Source organism: Kogia breviceps, chromosome 18, assembly GCF_026419965.1.
Source record: "Kogia breviceps isolate mKogBre1 chromosome 18, mKogBre1 haplotype 1, whole genome shotgun sequence".
In the NCBI taxonomy this organism is placed as follows: Eukaryota; Metazoa; Chordata; class Mammalia; order Artiodactyla; family Physeteridae; genus Kogia; species Kogia breviceps.
The window spans coordinates 52,610,697-52,630,507 of NC_081327.1; the positions used below are offsets into that span (position 1 = coordinate 52,610,697).

General features: G+C 46.3%; 1 protein-coding gene across 2 annotated transcripts in view; it reads left to right on the plus strand.

Annotated features, from left to right (window-relative positions):
• The first annotated feature begins 8,303 nt into the window (after positions 1-8,303).
• CDH13 (cadherin 13) overlaps positions 8,304-19,811 on the plus strand; it is a 1,008,956-nt gene continuing 997,448 nt past the window's right edge. The window contains exon 1 of one of the 2 annotated variants that reach the window (XM_059045502.2): positions 8,304-8,618. In XM_059045502.2, the coding sequence (XP_058901485.1) occupies positions 8,574-8,618 (45 nt within the window). In that variant the 5' untranslated portion in view covers positions 8,304-8,573. The remainder of the gene's footprint in view (positions 8,619-19,811) is intronic. The other variant, XM_067020415.1, reaches the window with a different exon arrangement.

Below are 19,811 nucleotides of genomic sequence, written 5' to 3' on the forward strand. Positions count from 1 at the left end.
GTTCTGCAGTCATCAGCCATTGGACCATTATGTGGTATTCCTAACAAGATTAATGCATCTAGAGATCCACTGGTCCATCTGCTCTCATTGGCCATAATATCATCTGTTCATTCATTTCTTCCAAAAAAAGAAAAGAAAAAGATTATTGAGTGCCTGTCATGGACCAGGCCTGGTTCTAGGTCCTGGAGTACAATGATCAATAAACAGATATTTAGTTGCCTTCATGAAACTCATATTCTAGTGAGGGGAACAAACATAGAAAGAGGCAAACAATAAATAAAATAATGACAAAGGATGGCAAATGCCATGAAGGAAACAAATAAGGAAATGAGCTAAATAAAGAGCGAACTGGTGAGGGACGGCTTCTCCTCTGAGGAGGTGACATATAAACAGATTCTGGGAGGATGAATGACCTGGAAGTAGAGGAAAGAACATTCCAGACAGAGTGACTAGAATGTGCAAAGGCCCAAGTGTAGGGAAAAGTTTGCCATGCTTGACGATTGAGAGAAGAGCAGAGCACAGTGAACAAGGGGAACGTGGAAATGGAGTGAAGACATACTCCCTTTTGAGTTTTATGCAATAGAAACAGTAGACAAAATTTCCATGTGGAATATTGGGACTGAATGGGGACACACAATGGGACAACAGTTTGAGCACCACTGCTCTAGGAGATGGATGCTGATGATAGAGGTGTATTGTTTGGTAGTTTGTTTGCTGCAGTAATTATAGGTATGACAAACAGCAGATGTGTAAGGCTAAACAGGACCTCTCCTATGGTCCTGCACTGTTTTATTGACGCATCCCTCTCATGTCTACTGAATGTCAACTCAGAGCCATACAATGTGTGTCCAAGGGGTATTCAAGGGAGAGAAAGACAGATGTCATCCCTGACATCATGCAAATGGCACACTGGCCATTTTAACTTCATAAAAGCTCAGCTTAAGAAACAAAAGAGTCTTGGATTTGCCTTTTCTGGTTCTCATTTGGTTAAATTCTGGCAGCTGTCACACATTTAGAATCATTAAAATGTAGTTTTCTGTGCTTAACTTGCTTCCACAGATTAACTTTCCTCAGCTCATTATGGTGGCCCTGACCTTGGTCTCTTCATAAAAGGCCACAGAAACTATTAACCAGGTGTGTTGCTTTTTATAGGAGCAGCACAATTTTATCTACTAGAGGCATTGGCAGATGTGGATTACATTGTAAATAAATGTATCCACTACAAACATTCAGGGATCTGCCTTGCATTGTAAATAAATTTTCCCAAGTAACTGTTAAGTGATGGCCTCACAATTATGCTGGCATAAGAAAAATAACCAGAGACAGATTCAGTAGCTTTGCAGTAAATATTCAGACAAGAACCTAGTGTTTTGCAAGGAGACAGCTGACTTGGATTAGGTGAGTGGAAGGAGAGGACTATTTGATAAGTCGAGAAATTATTAAGGGCTTGGATTTGTGGTAAGCATTAAACATTGGTCATACCATGTAAATGTCTATGCTCTATTAAAGTATTCACCCTTTATCCCATTTCCTGAGCTGTACATAGTCCCAAGAAGAGGGTTCATTTATGTATCAGTCAGCTGTTGCTGGATAACAAACAACCACATACTGTGGCATGCAATAGCAAATATTGATTCCTTTGGATCCGTAGGTTGGTTGGGGTTTGGCTAATCTAAGCTAGACTCTAGTTCTCACTACAGATCTGTGGATGGGTAGAGGTGGCTCAACTTCACCTGTTTCTCATCCTCCTTGGATCAGTGGGATAGCCAGGGAATGTTCTTTTCATGCAAATGGCAGAGGTGTAAGAGAGCAAACAGAAACACAGGAGAGCTCTTAAGACCTAGGCTCAGAACTGCACACTGCCACCATCACCTCATTCTGTTAGCCAAAGCAAGCCATATGGTCAAGCTCAAAGTCAAAGATGAGGAACTTCACTCCACCATTAATGAGGCATGGATTAGATGCAGGGAAGTGTGAAGAATTGGAGCTCAAAGGAATCTCCTGTAATTTAATGAGTATGTTTCATTCATCTATTATTGTATAAGTTTCTTTTATGTGCCAGACACTGCTAGGCAGCAGAAAAGATTGCCATGTAATATTCCTATACCACTCACTGGTTAGAAAACTAAGAGAAAGAGTTCTGGCTCTTATCTTTTATATGGTATGTACAATAGTTTTCTAAGAAGTCTCTCTTCCTTAGTTATGGCCTTGATGCAGTCCATCCTCCAGTGTGGCCAAAGTGAACTTCCTAAAATGTAAATGAGATACTGAATCTTCCCTTTAAGCAGTTTGGATGATTCCCCTTTGCCAGTAGGATAAAGCGCAACCTCCAGATGTTGACATTTAAACTGATCCTAATCTGGACCCTCAAACTGCCCACACTTGTCTTCTGCCATCCCTCTGGTCATTAGCCCCTCCCCCAAGCGTCCCCTCTTCCTTATTTCCCTTTGCTCTGGCTCAGCAGTTCCCTGCTTGAGACCACAGACAGGTGGTGGGTGGGGATGTGGGGGCCGTGGCATCATTGGAAGGCATCTTACTGAATGCACACTAAGCATTACCTGTCAACTCTAAATAATGCTCACCCTGCCCCGCCCCACACCCCACACTGACACTGCCATTTGCAATTTTACCTAGATGAGATTGTGAAGAATCAACTGCAAATTAAGTTAGAGGGAGGTGTTGAATTTGAGCTGCCTTTTGCTATTATTTAGTTGCTCATCAACAGATGCAAAAAATACAACTTCTGTCAAGTAGAGATCTATAATGGTTTTGACAAACAGTGGAAACGAACGACAGTGGAGCCCTTGCCTCTTCTCAAAGATATCCTGAGCCCCCCATATAGCTCTGGCTACTTTGGCTCTCTCAGCACCTCCTGCAGCACGTTGTAATAGAATGATATCTTTCTCTCTAGGAGTCATATTTTCTGAAGCACGCAAACCATGCTTTTTCATGCAGTAGGCGCTTTATGATATTTCTTGAATGAACGAATGAATCTATGTAAGTGAGTGCCGGAGAATTCTTTAGAGGAGTGGTTCTCAAGCTATGCCTATGAAAAGCTTGTAAAACAGAGATTTCTGGACTCTAACCCCAAGTTTTTGAATCAGTAGGTCTGGGGTGATGCCTGAGAATTTTCATTTCTAACAAGTTTCCAGGTGGTGACGATGCTGCCAGTCTAGGGGCCACACTTTGAAAACCACTGCTTTACCATATTGATGCTGAGATGATTCTCCGTGTAGAAATAACCCCACTCACTAATTTTGGTTAAGGGAGACACCTAGAGGGGGGTTTTAACAGCTTCTAGTTCACAGGATAAAATTCGTGTCTGAATTCCCAATTTTGCTACCAAGGGGGGACTGGAGTCCTAAAGACAGTTAGGCCAGTTGAATTGAGATGGTCTAAAAGTCACTCCCTGTTTTCTTTCTGTGCTAGAGTGGAAGTCATGATTGTATTAAAATGTATTCAGAGGACACTATATTAGTGCAGTACCTCAAAAGCCAAAGCAGTATTATCTGTCCAATTTTTAGATGTCTGGGCTCTTCATACATTGAGGAAATTCAGAAGGATGTCTCACCCCAAGTGTCCTTCACCAAAGATCCCCAAGCACCTACCTGTTCACACTAGTCTCTGTGGAATGTTCCTTATTTTGTCTAATACTGGTCTAGACTATCATAAGAAGAACTTGCCTTGTCATAGGCCGAATTAGATGGCCACATGGCAGTGGAGACTGTCAAGGTCATAGGATGCTTTCCACATGGGAGGACTGAACTGTCACCATCAGAAAGTATTTCTGATAGGGCAGTACATGTAGGGGGGGTTTCATATCAGCATCACTATTTTCAGTACAGAAGCCATTTAATGCATCTTCTCAACAAAAATCATTTGAGCACCTACTATGTGCCAGACTCTGTTCTAGAAGCTGAGCACACAGCAGCAAAAGACAGATGTGGGACTTAGATTCCAGAGGAATAGACAGACAACAAACAAGCCAATGTAATTATTGGTTAGCTATTGCTGTATAACAAACCATCCCCCAATTTAGAGCAATTATTTATTTTTAGTTCATATAACTGTGGGCCCGCTGATCTTGGTGGCGCTCTGCTAGGCTTGCTCAGGCATCTCTGGGTCCGTGGGGGTGCTCATGTCTCCTCCTCTGACCAGTGAGCCAGTCTATGAATGTGCCTTTGAAGGCATTCATTGGCAGAGGCCCTAGCAAGAGCCAGTTGAAATGCACAGGGCCTCTTGGGGCCTTGGCTTATAACTGGGTTTGTGTGGCCAAACCCAAAGTCAAGGTGTAAAGGATATAGGTATAAGTTGGAGTGAATAATTGAGACAGTAATGCAAGTGACCACTTATAGTATAAGGTCAAGTAACATAAAGGGCTTTGAAGAAGATAAAGCAGGTCCATGGCTCAAGAGCAATCAGGGATCCTTTTTGGTGGCCAGGTGCTGTGAGATGGTGTATTGTCATCATCCTGGGTATTTTTAGCAGGCTATCCCGCTGGGAGAGGTATAACTTCAGCTTCAGCCTGTTACAAGGCTGTATAGGATGGGCTTCCCTCCCCATTGTCCCAGTATATCCCAGTTACCAAGGGCTCCTGGCGTACCTGATAAGTGTTACCTCTCATGATGGCATCTATTTGGTTTATTACTGTCTATTCAAATGCCTCATCACAGCAGCACATTCAGAGGTACCAAAATTTGAACAAATTCTCTCTGCTGGATGATACACCTGTTGCCTCCTTTTCATATACACACGCCCATGCACTTGTACACATAACACACAAGCGCTGCACTCACCCACATGGCCACCTCCACACACTCAGAAATGAGTTCTTCATCATGTCAGTCAATGAGACGAAACAGTCTCAATCCCTGGCACCTCAGGAGACAGCTGCTGACTGTTGGATGATTCCATCAGCTCCAAAGCCAGAGTGATGTGCCCAGAAAAGGAGTGTGAACCTGGAATGTGTCTGAATGCAGACACAGCTTCTGGGGAGCCCACAGCTGCAAGCTGCAAAAGCAGTCAGAGGTTGGTGTGGGCTGGGGTGGGAGGCGATAGAGTCAGGGTAGGTAGGGGTTGGTTTTCAGCTTCAGTATTTACTTACCACCATCAATCAATACATCAGCCAAAAGACCCTCATTAGGGAGCTGAAGGGAAAACAAGGAAAAACAAACAAACAGAAATGGATTTCTTCTTCAGGAGCCTCTTATCATTGGAGTGAAATGATTTTTCTCCTGTCTTTGTTGAGCAAAACCTGATATGTTTTTGGCAAGAGGCACATTCTCTGAGAGTAGAGGGGAGTAGGGGATAGAGGGGAAAAGTGACATCAATTTTTACAACAATCCTTGGAGTGTTATGTTATTATTCCCATCTTACTGTTGAAGAAACTGAGGTTTGGGGAGTAAAAGCAACTTACCCAATATAAGTAAAGTCCAGAGATCCCAATCCAGGTCCCATTTTGTGGACCAATCTTTTTGACTTCCTAGCTTCCACGGGTTTCTAGAGGTGAGCCTCAGGGCCTAAGAAGACTCTTGAAATTAACTCCCCCCAGCCCCTAAAATTCAACCTGTGGGGGCTGAGGTAGGAAGGAATGGAGACTGGCCCTTTGGGTACACTCACCTAAAATCAGGTGAGGTTGCCTGGAGCCACTCTGCCTGCCAGTAGAGCAGTTCAGGACAAAAGCCAAGGCCTTCGGTAAATGCCTGTGCAGGTCCTGGCTGGAGACAGAGTGAGCAGGACTTCAGCCAGGCAAATCTACATCCATCTTCACTGGTACCATCAGATGCACAAGGTCATCTCCAGCCTGGGAATCACAGCCTCCGGTTACCTGTTATGGGTCACACCTTAGTTTTCTATAGAGCTGACAAAGCTGAGGTCAGACTGGAATATTGCCCTTGGGAACAGCCAACAGCTGTCCCACTGGGGGCACTAAGGCACAGCCCCCTGCCTCTGTTAGGCTCATCTCTAAAGGGCCACTCTAGCCTCGGAGCTCCCCTGGGATTGGCTGAGGCCTCTGCTGCAACTGCAAAGTCCTCCGCCTCACCCTCTGCAGTCTTGTTTTCCTCCCTCTTGCAGCGGCTGTGGTGAGAACACTCCCCAGCAAGCCCCCTGCACAAATTTCCATCACAGCACCTACTCCAGGGAAACCAGTCTGTCTCACATTGGTGATTAAGTGCTCCACCTGTCACTTCTGCTCCCAGCTCATTTGCTAGAACTAGTCACATGGCCCCACGGTAAGCACAAGGGGACCAGCAGGTGCAACCTGCAAAACATGGGGAAAACTGGACCTGTTTGGTGAGTGGCAGTAAGAGAGATGGGCTGGGAAGACCACAGAAAGAGCTGCCTGCACCATGAAATCAGTAATTCTGCCTTGCGCCTGCGGCACCAAGGCGGCCTTGGACACACCCTACCCTTGAGAGTGCTTCTCTGCCCAGGCGGCTGCTCGTGGGAAAGTGGCTGGAACATCATCTTACTGCCTTCTTCACCCCTTATCGTGGCTGATCATCTCCCAAGATGTCCTCTGCTCTCTCTCTGTCTCCACGTCTGCTAAATCCATGGGCTTAGCTCAGCTGACCTCTGATTGACAAGATGGCTGCTACCCTGGAATGGAGAAAAATTAGGGTATTTCAGGATGCCTTGATCTGAAGTCTCTTTGACTTCAAAGTACCTTGTTTTACTCTTAATGGTGGGTAATGTGGGTATGGATCTCCACACACATGGGTTCCAAGCTGGGACAATCATATCATCTGTCAAACGCTGCCTGCACTTCTCAGAGACTCAGAGGTGGATGCCCACCTAGGCAAGAGAACAGTGGAAAGCTGAAGAGACTGGAAGAAGCAGCAGCATCCACCTTCCCTGGGCTCTTCTGGGGGCTGTTTGGCCAACATTGCCATCTGTTGGGCTAGTGCTGGCTAATGCAGCCAGGTGGTCAGATGGCACTGCATCTTCATCAGATGCAATGACCGAACTGCTGACAACGAAGCAATTTTAAAAAGTGCATTAGTTTACATTTAATGAGTGGTTATTCTGTCACTTAATCCTCACCACAAACTTGTGAGTTCAGTACAATTTGTATTTTCATTTAACCAGTGATCAAACAGAGGCACAGGGAGTGAGAAACTTAATAGTCAGTAGCAGAGCTGGGGGTTAAGCTTAGGCAATGTGGCTCCGGATTTTTTGCCCCACCCCAACGTCTGCTACTTCTTGATTAAGTCTAGACATCTGTTTAACACACACTAATGATTGTCTCCATGTTTCAGGCCCTGTGCCAGATGCTGGGAATACAGCCCAACCCACTGGATCTCGGCATGGTCCATTGCACAGTGTCCTGCTATATTAGATGTCACATCATACATTTAGTCCAGTATTTACTGCTGGGGAAATTATGTCAGAAGATATTTGTATACTTGTATCTACAAGAACTATGTAATTTAAATGTTTCTCTCATTGCTTTGGCCACCAGGAAGCTCAGATCCAAATCAGAGGAAATACGTTAGCGTTTGGGTTTAGTATTTCAGTTTTCTGAATTTTTCCTCCTGTCCCAGATTTTTTTATTTTTCTTGCATAAATTCTATTGAAAAAATGTCCTTTATTATAAAACACCTTAAATGTTTTTAGAAAGAGGCTTCATGGAAATGAGAAAGTAAGGTCTTTACTGCATATTCTTAAACTCCTACTGGGAAAGTTAGACCTAGATAGCCCTCTTACCCTCATTCCCATAGCACCCCACTTATAAAATCCCTTGAACAGTGGTTACTACTGTTCCCAATCCCTGGAGCTAGCTAGAAGCTTCTAAAAGAACACATCCAGAGAGAGAAAAAAAAAGTTTCCTCAAATCATGGCCTCAACTTTGGTGCCAGATGCACATTTCTGGAGTAGGCGGCCAGTCAGACTCTCACCTGAGCAGTTAATAAAATCTATTGGCCCTTGATGGATTTTTTTCTGCTAGAATTGATCTGTCATCTTTGTGATTTGTGAGATGGCAGGGAAACACCAAACACCATCATGACTTGGGCCACACTGAAAAAAGAAAAGAAGAAAGGAAAAGAAAACAAAAAAATCCACCGCCAAGTCTTTCCTGGCGTAGAAAGGGCTGGAACTGCTGGGGTCATTTTATTTGATTTATTGGAAATAAAGTGGATCTTATTAACATTTTAATAAAGAGAATCTTTTGCACTGGGCTGGAAGTGGCCGCCAGTACCCGGTGGAATTCCATTCTTTGGAAAAGTGGCATCAGCTGGCATTGCCCAGCGTGATTTGTGGGGCTGGGCCCCAACAGCCCAAAAAAGCGAACGGGCCGCCTCCTCCGAGGGGCTCGCTCTGCGCGAGGTGCTCGCCCCGTATCTGCCATGCAAAAACGAGGGAGCTTTATGAAGGAATCCGTCTTGTAAAGCCATTGGTCCTGGTCATCAGCCTCTACCCAATGCTTTCGTGATGCTGCCGCTGATCTATTTGGGAAGTTGGCTGGCTGGCGAGGCAGAGCCTCTCCTCAAAGCCTGGCTCCCACGGAAAATATGCTCAGTGCAGCCGCGTGCATGAATGAAAACGCCGCCAGGCGCTTCTAGTTGGGCAAAATGCAGCCGACAACTCCGCTCGTCCTGTGCGTTCTCCTGTCCCAGGTAGGGAAGAGAGGCTGCTGGGCGCACCCCGCGCCCCGTTTCTGCCTTCCGATTGCCTGGCGCGGGCTGGGCGAGGGGGTTTTCGGGGGGTCGGGGGACTCCGGGCGCGGCGGCGAAGACAGCTCGGGGCTCGGAAGGGAGGTCATTCCCAGCCCCTGAGATCCTGGGGGGCGAGGGGGTGGACCTGGTTTCCCACTCCGGGTTGTGTGTGTATATGTTCGGGAGATGTGGAGAGAGCTCCGAGTCTTTTTTTTTTTTTTTTGCAAGCAGGGGCGACATTCTCGCCTACATCAAGTGGGGTAACTTTGATTCGCCTCCTCCGGAGGCTCACGCATCGGAGACTCAGCTGGAAGCGACTCCAAGGAGTCGTGGTTTCCCCCAACCCAGCGCCGATCGGGGAAGCGCAGCTCGGGTCCGGATTGCGGGCCGCCGGGCTGGAGAGGCCGGCCTGGCATCGCCGACTTCCCGGGGCGCCCGGGCTCCCTCGCCCAGCCCGGCGGCGCGCTAGAAGGCGCCTCGGGCCAGCCGAACGCCGCAGCCCGGCTGCCGCTGTCGCTCAAAGGCGCCAGCCGCGCCCGCCTCGGGGTCCCTTCCCTCCCTGACCTCGGGCCCGGAAGGGCCTGAGCGCGTCCCCTCGCCCAGGCCCCAGGCCCACCCCCGCGCCCCCACCCCGCGCCCCCTTTGTCTGGCCCACTGGAGCTCCGGCCCTGAGCCCTTAATGCCGCTTCTGCTGTGTTCCCGGGCGGGCGCAGGGCGCGGAGAAAAGTTCAAGCCACCAGGCTGCAGCTGCCTGTTAACCCTCGGAGCGCTGAGGCAAGAGGGAAGGGCCGGCGACCCGGGAGAGGGGGCGTGGAGACGTGGTCCTTAAGCAACCATCTCTGCATCTCGGAGATCTCAGGAAGTTTGTGGGCAGGAAAGCAGTACTCTCAGGAGGCCAGACTGGAGGTGCTGGCTGGAGGCAGGCTCAGCCCTGCTTGGGGGCCTGTTTTCTGAGAGCACTGTTATGCAGTCCCCCCTGGCCTTCCTGGCAGCCTATGGGACTTGGCATGAGCTAGCAGGCTACAAGTGGGTGGGTGAGATCAAGGCAGGGCCAGGCAGAGAGGACGGAAGGAGACAGGGAGTGCCTTGGGGTGCTGGAAATGAGTGTTGAGTTCCTGGCCAGGACTCCTGGATGCCAGGGGAAGAGGCACATGTGTGAGTGTGTGAGTGGGGTGAGAGGGAGGGTGAGGCAGCTAGAGTCCCAGGCAGGGGCTGGCTGGGATGCAGAGATGCAATGCAGCCTTCTAAGGGGAGACCACTGATGCATCAATGTTGGGGTTAGACTTTGGAAATGGGTCAGTGTCCCAGGAAGCAGTAACCATGGTAATGACTCAAAGTTGGGTGTGAGGGTGGATGATAGTGCTTGGGGGCAGAGTAGGGTGCCTGGCTGCTGAGGCCCCTCCCAACTCATGCCTTCTTTCTTCCCTGGATACACAGCCCCCATTCATCACTGCCCAGTCATACTCTTCTTCTACGAGGGCTTTGGGCTGATTCTCTTGGGGTCCCTGTAGCTTTAAGTTCTGCCACAAAATCTATGCCTGTCTGTGAGCCACTTTTCTAGACTTCGTGAACTCTATCCCTGAGGTAGTGTGTGTGTGTATGTGTATATATATCTATATATAGATATATAGCTATCCAAATTTAGCAGGGTGGTTCAGAGCATGCCTCTGATTCAGACAGATCCTCTCTGCCATATGCTAGTGGTACCACCTGGGCAACTTGCTTAACCTCTCTGAGCTTCCAGATTCTCTGTGGTGAAGTAATTTTATCACCTTCCTAGGATTGCTAGGCAGATTGGATTGGATTCAACAGCATGTCCTAGGTAATGCATTTAGCACAAGGCCTAGTGCTGTGGGAGCTTGAGGTGTCTGGGAGCACTTACCACGGCCTTACCCAGGACTTTACAGTCCTTTTCTCCGTGGGCATGTTTTGACCTCAGTGTGTATTCCAGGGTTTGGCTGAAGTTTTTTCTTCCTTCGAGCAAATCAGACCACATGACAGCACCCAGCAATTCCTATGCACTAGGGGCTTACATAATGCCTTTTGCAAAGCAGTTGGTGTGTCTCCTCTCCCAGGGCCTGAATGACACAAGTGGCTTCTGAAGGCTGTCAGCTCACTCAGTTTCTTTAGGATGGGGGAGCAGAGGTTTTACGAAGAATTTAATTGCCCACCCTAAGAGGCTTATTTCTCTCTTAGATTGTAATTCATAATCAGAGCAAATGTCCACATTAGGACAGCAATTGATATCCTGGTAGCAATAGCACCTTGCAGGGAAATCGTTTTGGTGCAGATCAGTTAACTGGCAAGAGGTTCAAGTGCAGAGCTCTGTGTGCCGTAGCAAAAGGTGGGGAGAGTCTTGGAGCCTTTGAGTCAACAGGCAAAAACAAAACTTTCCTGAGGCAGAGAGAACACAGAGGAAAGGGGAAAAACAATGTAATAAAGCAAATTAGTCACTCGGCCTTAGTGGTGTTCAGGCAAATATGTGTGTGTTTTTCTACCACAGTTGTAATACTCTGGGTCTGGCTTTGGAAGCCATCAATCTCTGTAAGTTTATTGGCTAGGTTGCTGTTTTAGGCATTTTGGAAGGGGGAAGAGGAATTCTAAGCAACAATGGCTGGAAGCTGGCAAAGCTGAGCAGTCACCTCTCTTCTCCCCTGAGGCATTTTGGGTAAGACCTTACCAGAAGTGGCCTCTGGAATTTGGCTATGATAAATAATGAATGTGAAACAAATCAAGAGAGGACATGAGCTAGAAATTCCACTGTAAATATGATTCCCCCACCCCCAACCCAATTAGGGTTGGGGGTGGGGGAATCATCTAGGCAAAAGTTCTAATAACGAATGAGTAATCCCCCAAGAATTAGGATTTTAGGGAGTGGTTCAGGTTTGGAGAGCAGTCACTTGGGAGTGACTAAAAATGTTTCCACGGAATTCTGAGATGTTGATTTAAAATGGGGAGGTTTTTATTGGAGTCAGAATCTTGATTTTCAGGATTTTAAATGAGAATCAGTGTCTTCTAGTGCCCCTGCAACTTCATATATTGTATTTTAAGGGCAGTGTTTATTTGCAGAACATTTTTGATGGGGAGGAAAGACTGAGAGTTGCAGAGGGCATCTCTTGCTCTGAGATGTGTTCAACATGTGACAGCCTATAAGATTTCAAAAGCACTGGGGAAACAGAGATATAAGTGGTGAAAGGAATTGCAAAGTGGTAGAGTTCATATGTCTGAACAACTTTTTTAGCAAGTCCCCAAAGAGATTTAATAAACTGTAAGGCTGAATATGTGAACTGGAATTTATGTAATACCACAGTCTATATTAAAAGCCCCAACAGTCATCTTAGCTAATATCTCCTGCTCTGCCTCTGTCCCATCTTTTCTATCTTTAGCCCTTGGGCTTTCCATTAAATACAATCTACTTTTTTCTAGAAATATCCTCTATGTGTTACAGTGCCATTGCCCAACAAACCAATGTACCCAATAACAGCATTATCTAAAAGTACCAGCATTTGGATGTTTATGTTGAGTCTCAATCTGAAGTTCACTGCTGAGGTAAAAGTACAGCTGGGTTCTTGAGAATATCTTTCTTTCTTTACCTCCTTCCAAAAGGATAGTTGCTTGGGGGAGTCCAGTTAATTTCTATCTGGTGGAAGCTAAGGAAAAGGCCAAACTATGGATTCAATTCACATCTGAATGACAGTAGCCAACAGTATTACATATTTGTGTGTGTGTGTGTGAGTGTGTGTTCATCTCTGTGTGTTTTGATCTTGTTTTAATACCTGTTGAAAATTTTCTCCAGAAGAGGGCTCCATCCACAGCATTACAAAATTCTAAATCTACAGCTCATATTTTAAAGAACTTCAGTGTAGAAGCTCCATCAAAACCAAACTATTCTCCTTATTTTCAGTTATTTTCTACAAGCTCCCCTAAAGAGAAGTCCTGTCATTTTGCACTGAGTATCTTTCCTTCTTTTTTTCCCTATTGTAGTCGCTTCTGTTCTATTTTATTCTTCAACTATGTATCCTCTTTGAGTATTAGAGCAGGGAACATTTCAAAGGTAGACGATGCAGTATGATATGTGAGGAAGTTCTTTCCTGGCATTTGACTTCGGTTGGACCTGGTTTTACTCTTTAGGCAGCCAAACGGCAGGCACAGTTCTGCCTGTGAAAGGAGATAATCTTCCTCATTAGGTCACTACCCAGAAAAGCGAATCATTAGCCAGATGCAGTCACCCTGCAACACCAGTTGAAAAGGAGAGGGAAATATCAGTCTGTCATCCAATTACAATAATCAGTTGGACAGAATCAATCGAGTGACCACTGGTTTTGGCATCGTTTCCACTTAGCTGTGGGCAAGGTACCCACACGCCTGGGAGAATCTGACCCTCCTGAAGGATGCTGCCAATACAATTCCCTGCAGCTTATCTCCTCTGCAGCCACCTGGGGACCCCAGGCCTGGCTCCCTCTATCTGAGCAGACTGTACAAATGATGACTGGCTGGACTATAGGACCCCCTGCACCTTCACCAGATATGAAGTAGTGGCTTTATTCTAGAGTTAGGGTGGAAAGTGATTTCTTTCTCTCCTGAGAGAAGCTTCTAAGGGTAGGCTAGGGAGGAGAAGAAATGACATTTCAAACGTGAAATGCAGTCTGAGCCAAGGCTCATGGAGATGAATGGGTCACCCTTTGGCATAGCAGGTTGAACCTCGAGATATCTACTTGGTGGTGCTGAAGCCCATTCATCCCAATTCTGCAACTCTAGATTCCAGGGAGAAGTTGCAAAGTAGAAGCCACAGGCCAAATGTAGCTCATGGATGTCTCTTGTTTGGCCCAAATGTTTTGAAAAGTAGGATATTGTACATTAAAAAACAAAACAAAACAGGTTTCTTGCATTTCTTAATATGTCAGAAGGTCAGGCAGCCCTAGAGTCACATTCCTACAAGGCCACTCTTCCCCGGAGCTGAGACACTACAGCCCCCTGTAGGACATGCCTCTGTAGTTTGCCACAATCCCCTCCACTCCCTACTGTCCACCCAGCCCATTGTACTCATTTATTTTACCTACTTGCCCTTGTAGGCATTTCCATTGGGAACTTCTGGTTTTGCAAATTTTGAGCCTTGATCAAATTGATGTAGTCAGTTTTTCAGTGATAGGCTATTTGAAAAGGAAGGGACTAGCCCCTTTTTGATTGCTCTGATTGAACAACATGGATGTGAACTTTGGAAGAACATGACCAAGGGGACTGCACCTCCTCCCTGAGAACATTATTACTATCAATGCCATTAGGTGACTAGGGCTACCCAGAGCAACACAACACCCCAGGTCATTGTTTCATGTGGAATAGTTACATGCAGAGAAGTGACACACTGCAGTTTTGAGTCAGTCTGAGTGCTGGTACCAGAGTGTCGGTACACCTTAAACATTGTTACGCATCAGCAGCCAAGGGGCTCGGGGACCACTGGATAATATGTAGGCCCTAGTGCACTGTACGAAGTATTACCGCAAGGGCATCCCTGCCCTTGGAGCACAGTGACACCCTGGGCATTGCCATTCCAACAGTGTTACTCACCCACAGTATGCGTATCATCAGAGCGTCACACCCCTTACCGTCCTTAGTCCTGCAGGGGACTCTGGGAGAACTGAGCTAACACTCAGAGCATTTATAACTTCAGGGTAATGTTAGCTTCGTGGCTTTATTGTCTAGAGTGCTTTTATACACAGGACATTGTCATCTCTAGTGCCAACTGCAGTTTGTGTGATGTTTTTGTAACTGTTTTTAGCAGTTAACATCCACCACAGTCTACACGCAGTGCTAACGCCACAATTAATGTCCTCTGGCTCCATAAATAGTAGACTAATCTGTCCACTCATCCTGTACCAGCAGGTAAGCCTCAGATAACTATTGTTTTCAGTAGCTACAGACCCCAAAGATCAGCGTAAATATAACTACATACATATACCAAAAAAAAAAATGATTGTTTTTCTTCTGTCAGTTGCCAGCAGAAGTCAAATTCCTGAAAATTAGCCTTAGCAATAGGCACGTTTTAGCATGTCATGTCTCATTTCAAAGGCCCCAGTGAGTGTCACCCAATCTGCTACAGAAGCACAAAGCCCCTGTGTCTCCCCGCTGAGCGCAGGCTGGGCTGAGGTGGAGGGCAGCAGCTGCTCAGCTGAGAGCAGCCCTGCCACAGGCCTGGGCAGGGCCCGGAAGTGAGCTCAGCCTCTGGAGGAGCCTGGGGACCCTGCAAGGAATGTGGCAGCCTCATGCCTGCCTTATGCGGCCTCTAGGCCAAAGTCTCTTTCCTCCAGAGTGGCAGGGAACTGCTTTTCCATGAGCTGCAGGAGATGGTGACTGCAAATGCCTGAAGCTCAAGCTATTGGGATAGTCTCCCTGTCAAACAACGTGGGGTACGCAGAGAGTTGCTGGACCCTGCCAGCAGAACCCATGGCTGACTCACGCCACACAGGCCCTGCCTTCAACTGCTGTAAGCTGCGGGGCATCTGGGATCATCTAACTCAGGGGTTGCAAACTATGGCCTGTAGGCCAATTCCTGCCTGCAGCCTGTTTTTATAAATAGTTTTACTGGAACATAGCCATGCCCATTCATTTATATAATTGTCTATGGCTGTGCTTGTGCTATAACAACAGAGTTGACACCATATGGCCCACAAAGACTAAAATATTTACTATTTGGGCCTTTACAGAAAAATTTGCTGACTCCTGCTCTGGCTCAAAATTACAGCCAGAGAGACTGCAGAGAGCCTTGTCAAAGTGCAGAGAGACATTAGGGCTTTGTATTAGGAATTGTCCCTTCTATGCCCCAAGCACCCAAGCAACTTGACTTCAGCGAGATTCACTTGGGACCAAATGCATTCAATAAATACCTATTATATCCATGTGGGACCTACTGTGTGCTCAAGGTACAGCTGCCAGTAAGGCTGATTCAGTCTCTGTTCTCTTGGGGCTCAGACCCCAAGAGATCCCCTGGCAGGGGAGATCAATGTCAATTAATAAGTAATTCAGAACAGAGACAACTGCTAGATGGAAGGAAATACAGTTGTGTGAGATCATTCTATATGTTTTGCTTGTCTGTGCCTTTTCTTTTTCCTCTACTAAAATATAGCTCCGTTATAGCATGTGTTGTCTGATTGAATCAGTTTTGTAGTCCCAGGGTCTAGAACAGAGCCTGGCATGTAGTAGGCCCTCAGTAAACATGAATGAATGAATGAATGAATGGATGAGTGAATGAATGAATATAAGAAAGGCATCAGATCCAGATGAAGGGTCTGGGAGGCTTCCCTGATAGCCTGCTGCTTGGGCCACAGTCTGGAGGAGCAGGGAGGCTTATGGACAAGGGAACGCTAGGGTGCGGTGATGCGGGGAGCATTCCAGGCAGAAGGCCCGGCCTGGGGGAAGCTGTGCAGGAGGAAACACCACCCGACCCAGAGAGTGGTGTGAGGAACAGCCGGGGTTGCCAGAGCCGCTAGCACCTTCTCAGCCGTCTCAAGGATTTTGGTGTTTGTCCTGGCGCAATGGGCAGTTATTGAAAGCAACACGGGGAGGGTATACTGTGACAAGGCCAGATTTCGGTTTTGAAAAGGTAATTTGGCTGCAGTGTAGTTAGTGGATGGAGCTGGATATGAATGGAAGGGAGAAGCCAGTCTAGGCTTGAGATCAAAGGAAGAGCAGGGACTCTTGTTGCTCTAGACTAGGGAGTGACAGTGCAGATGAGAGAAATAGACACACCCTACTCAGAGCATCCAAGAGACGTTCAGGGGAGAATTTGGCAGGGCTGGGTTTGAGATGGCAGGACAAGGGCTAGGGAGGTGTTAAAGATGCAAGCTTGAGTTCTGGCCCTTCCACTTGGCAGAAAGCTGGCGCCACTTGCCCAAACAAGGAACCAGGTGTTTGGCGTCATAAACAGGGCCTGAGGGCTGTTCCCATGGGGGTGTTAGCCAGGCTGCAGCAATGCTCCTCTCGAGAGGCATCCAGGGCCCCCGTTACGCTAATGTCCACAGACCAATCCATGCTTGCATCTGGGGTGGGCACCGTGGGGCCTGGCAGTGCCCTTGACTAGCATGACTGATGTGTAACCTTTATAATTAACCAATCTCTGAGGCTTTTCATGCAAAAGATATTTGAGAGAAACATTGCTAAGCCCTTTAATTGTTTCTTGAACATTCAATCAGCAGCACTAGAAATATTTCTTACATGAAGCAAATAATGATCTACTATTTTCAGCAATCACTTTGCGAATGCTAACAAACCTTCATTTCAGCATCCTAGATATAGCCTTGGTGATGTTTATGTTTCTAGGTATAGTAATCTTCTTCAGCTGGGTGCCGGGCAGTGGTATGCTGCTAAATGTTTAACAACTGCTTTCTCTCTCTTAAAAAAAACAGCACAGGTACATTATCCTCAGAAGGTGAGGGATGTACAGTTGTCCACTTGCTAAGTATTTACTGAAGTATCTGGTGAGTTCATAGGTAAACAAGATGGACATGGACATGGAAACTGTTCTCATGGTCTTGTGGTCTACTGAGGGCAGCCAATAAGGAACAAGAAAGTAAATAGCTGAAATAGACACATTTGGTAATTATTACAATAGGAAACAATAGGGGCTAAGATAGTATTGAAGGGGTGAGGCTGCTGTGCTCTCTCTTTTCCTTCCATCTTTCCTCCTACCCTCCCTCTGTTGCTCCCATGTTTTCTTCTTTCTTCTCACATTTTCTGATATCTAGCAAGTGCCAAGCATTCTGCTAATTTGGGGATCCGGAGACGAGTACGGCACAGTCCTGGTCCTTGTCAATAGGGGAAGTGCTGGAGGGGTATCAGGGCCTCTGGTCTCCTGGGACCCAGAGGAGCTAGTGTCTTAGTTTATGAGGATCAGGGAGACTTCTGAGACTTTGAGAAGTGAATGTGAATTCTGACCCAGCCTTCTGCATGCTGTGTGACCTCTGATAAGTTACCTTTTTTCCCGTTTCTTCTGTTTCCTCCTGTGTCTAAACGAAAGGAGAGGCTACACCTCTCTACACCTGCCTAGCAGGTGAGTATTAAATATGTGTATGCTTATGGCTTCATCACATGATTGCCAATGCTAAGAGCTTAAAGAGTACTTGTTACATCAACTTTTATACTCCATGCTGCAAAGCAGTTTATGGCTTGAAGGTACCATGGGGCCCTGGACTTGAGCATCTGACTAACTTAGAGGGGAAAAATACTTGTGTCCTTAAAATTGTATGGACATTAAAAACATAAAGTTTGCTCCCCAGAGAAGGATTTGCCAATTCTCATATTGGTAGGTCCCCAGTGATCATTCTCCTGGAGATTTTATGCTTCATAAAATTTTTTGATCTGGTGGGATCGTATCTTCTAGATGTATCTTCCCAGCAGCTATTCCCAAGAGGCTTTATCCGGGCAGTATGTACGTGGGTATGCTTCCAACACCATGAGCACTTATGATGATGATTATTATTTAAAATAAATCAAAATTACTGTAGTAAACTTATTGTATAATTTCCTGCTAAGTGCCAGTTGCATATATTATCTCAAATTCTAACTGCAACCCTTAGGGACAACTATTCTTTTTTTTTTTTAACGTCTTTATTGGAGTATAATTGCTTTACAATGGTGTGTTAGTTTCTGCTTTATAACAAAGTGAATCAGTTATACATATACATATGTTCCCATATCTCTTACCTCTTGCATCTCCCTCCCTCCCTCCCCTCTAGGTGGTCACAAAGCACTGAGCTGATCTCCCTGTGCTGTGCAGCTGCTTCCCACTAGCTCTCTATTTTATACGTTGGGTAGTGTATATATGAGGGACAAGTATTCTTGTCTCCATTTTTATCTATGATGAAAAGAAGTTCAGAGTGGATGAGTCATCTGCCTAAGGCTACACAGCCACTGAGAACTGGGATCAGGGTTTGAACCCATGCATTTCTGATTTCTGAGCATGTGAGTTTTCCTCCATATTTCCCTGGTGTATAAAAAATTGCTCCTTTGTCCCCTCAAATGATGTAAGAATTCTCTTCCTTGACTATTTGTTCTCTGGCTCTCTTAGAGTCAAAATAGCTGCCTGCAATGACCTCATTTTTGAACTCCTGTTCTCTAAAAGTAGGCGTGGGACCTGGACCTCCTCTCTGGGTTACTGGTTACAACCTTCAGAACTGGGTTAGCTCAGGGTTATTTTGTATTCTTTATCGCTGAGTCCTTGTGTTTGACCAGGGACAAACAAGCTGCCCACACCACATTGCTTTCCCCAGCAAGAACAGTCATCCCAGTGAGAACAGCCACACAGCGGCCAGGACCCAACTTGGGTGTGGCTCCTCTGCAGCTTCCAACGTGCAGGTAAATTCGCTGGCAGTTTCCTGCCTGCTGCTGAGCCCTGAAGCTGGACGGCATCCCTCCCTGGGAATGCCAAGGAACTCCATTGTCCAAGCCAGTGTCTCCTGACTGCCACTGTCTACAATACTGTTTTCCCCAGTCTATAGGAAAATGAGAAATACACAGCCTGTATCTATATCCAGATACTCAGATCTACAGTGAGTTGCAATTGGACTGAATCTAACCTGAAGTTTAGTTGTGTTTTACTAGATGAGGTTTCTTTTTTTCCTTTTAATTCAATTTAAGGACCTTTAGTCAGGGTAGCCACTAATTCAGTGAACATTTGTGGAGTGCCTGTTATGTGCCTGGCACCATTTCATGTCCTGGAGATAGAGTAGGGAGCATTCACAGAGCCCCTGTGCTGGCAGATACACACACTCCCCCTTTGCCCCAGTCCTCACCACCCACACAGTGCCCTTGCCTTTCTGCCTCTCTCAGGACGTATCTGTGCCCCAATCTATTCACTCCACATTTGATTAAGTCATTCATTTAACAAATATCTACCCACCAATGACCATATCTCAAGCAGTGTGCTTGACACTGGGTGAGCAGCAGTGATTAAGGAAGACAAGATTGCCTGCCCTCATGGAGTTTGCGTTCTCATAAGGGAGAAGGAGAGTAAACAACAAAAATAAGTAAATATGATAATTTTGGAAAATGATAGTGCTCTGAAAAAAATTTTGAATGGGATAGGCAGTTGTTCTGAGCTTTTCCACTACTCTTTTTGGGGATGGAATGTTCATTGTTCTGATGCAATGACCGTTCTACTTT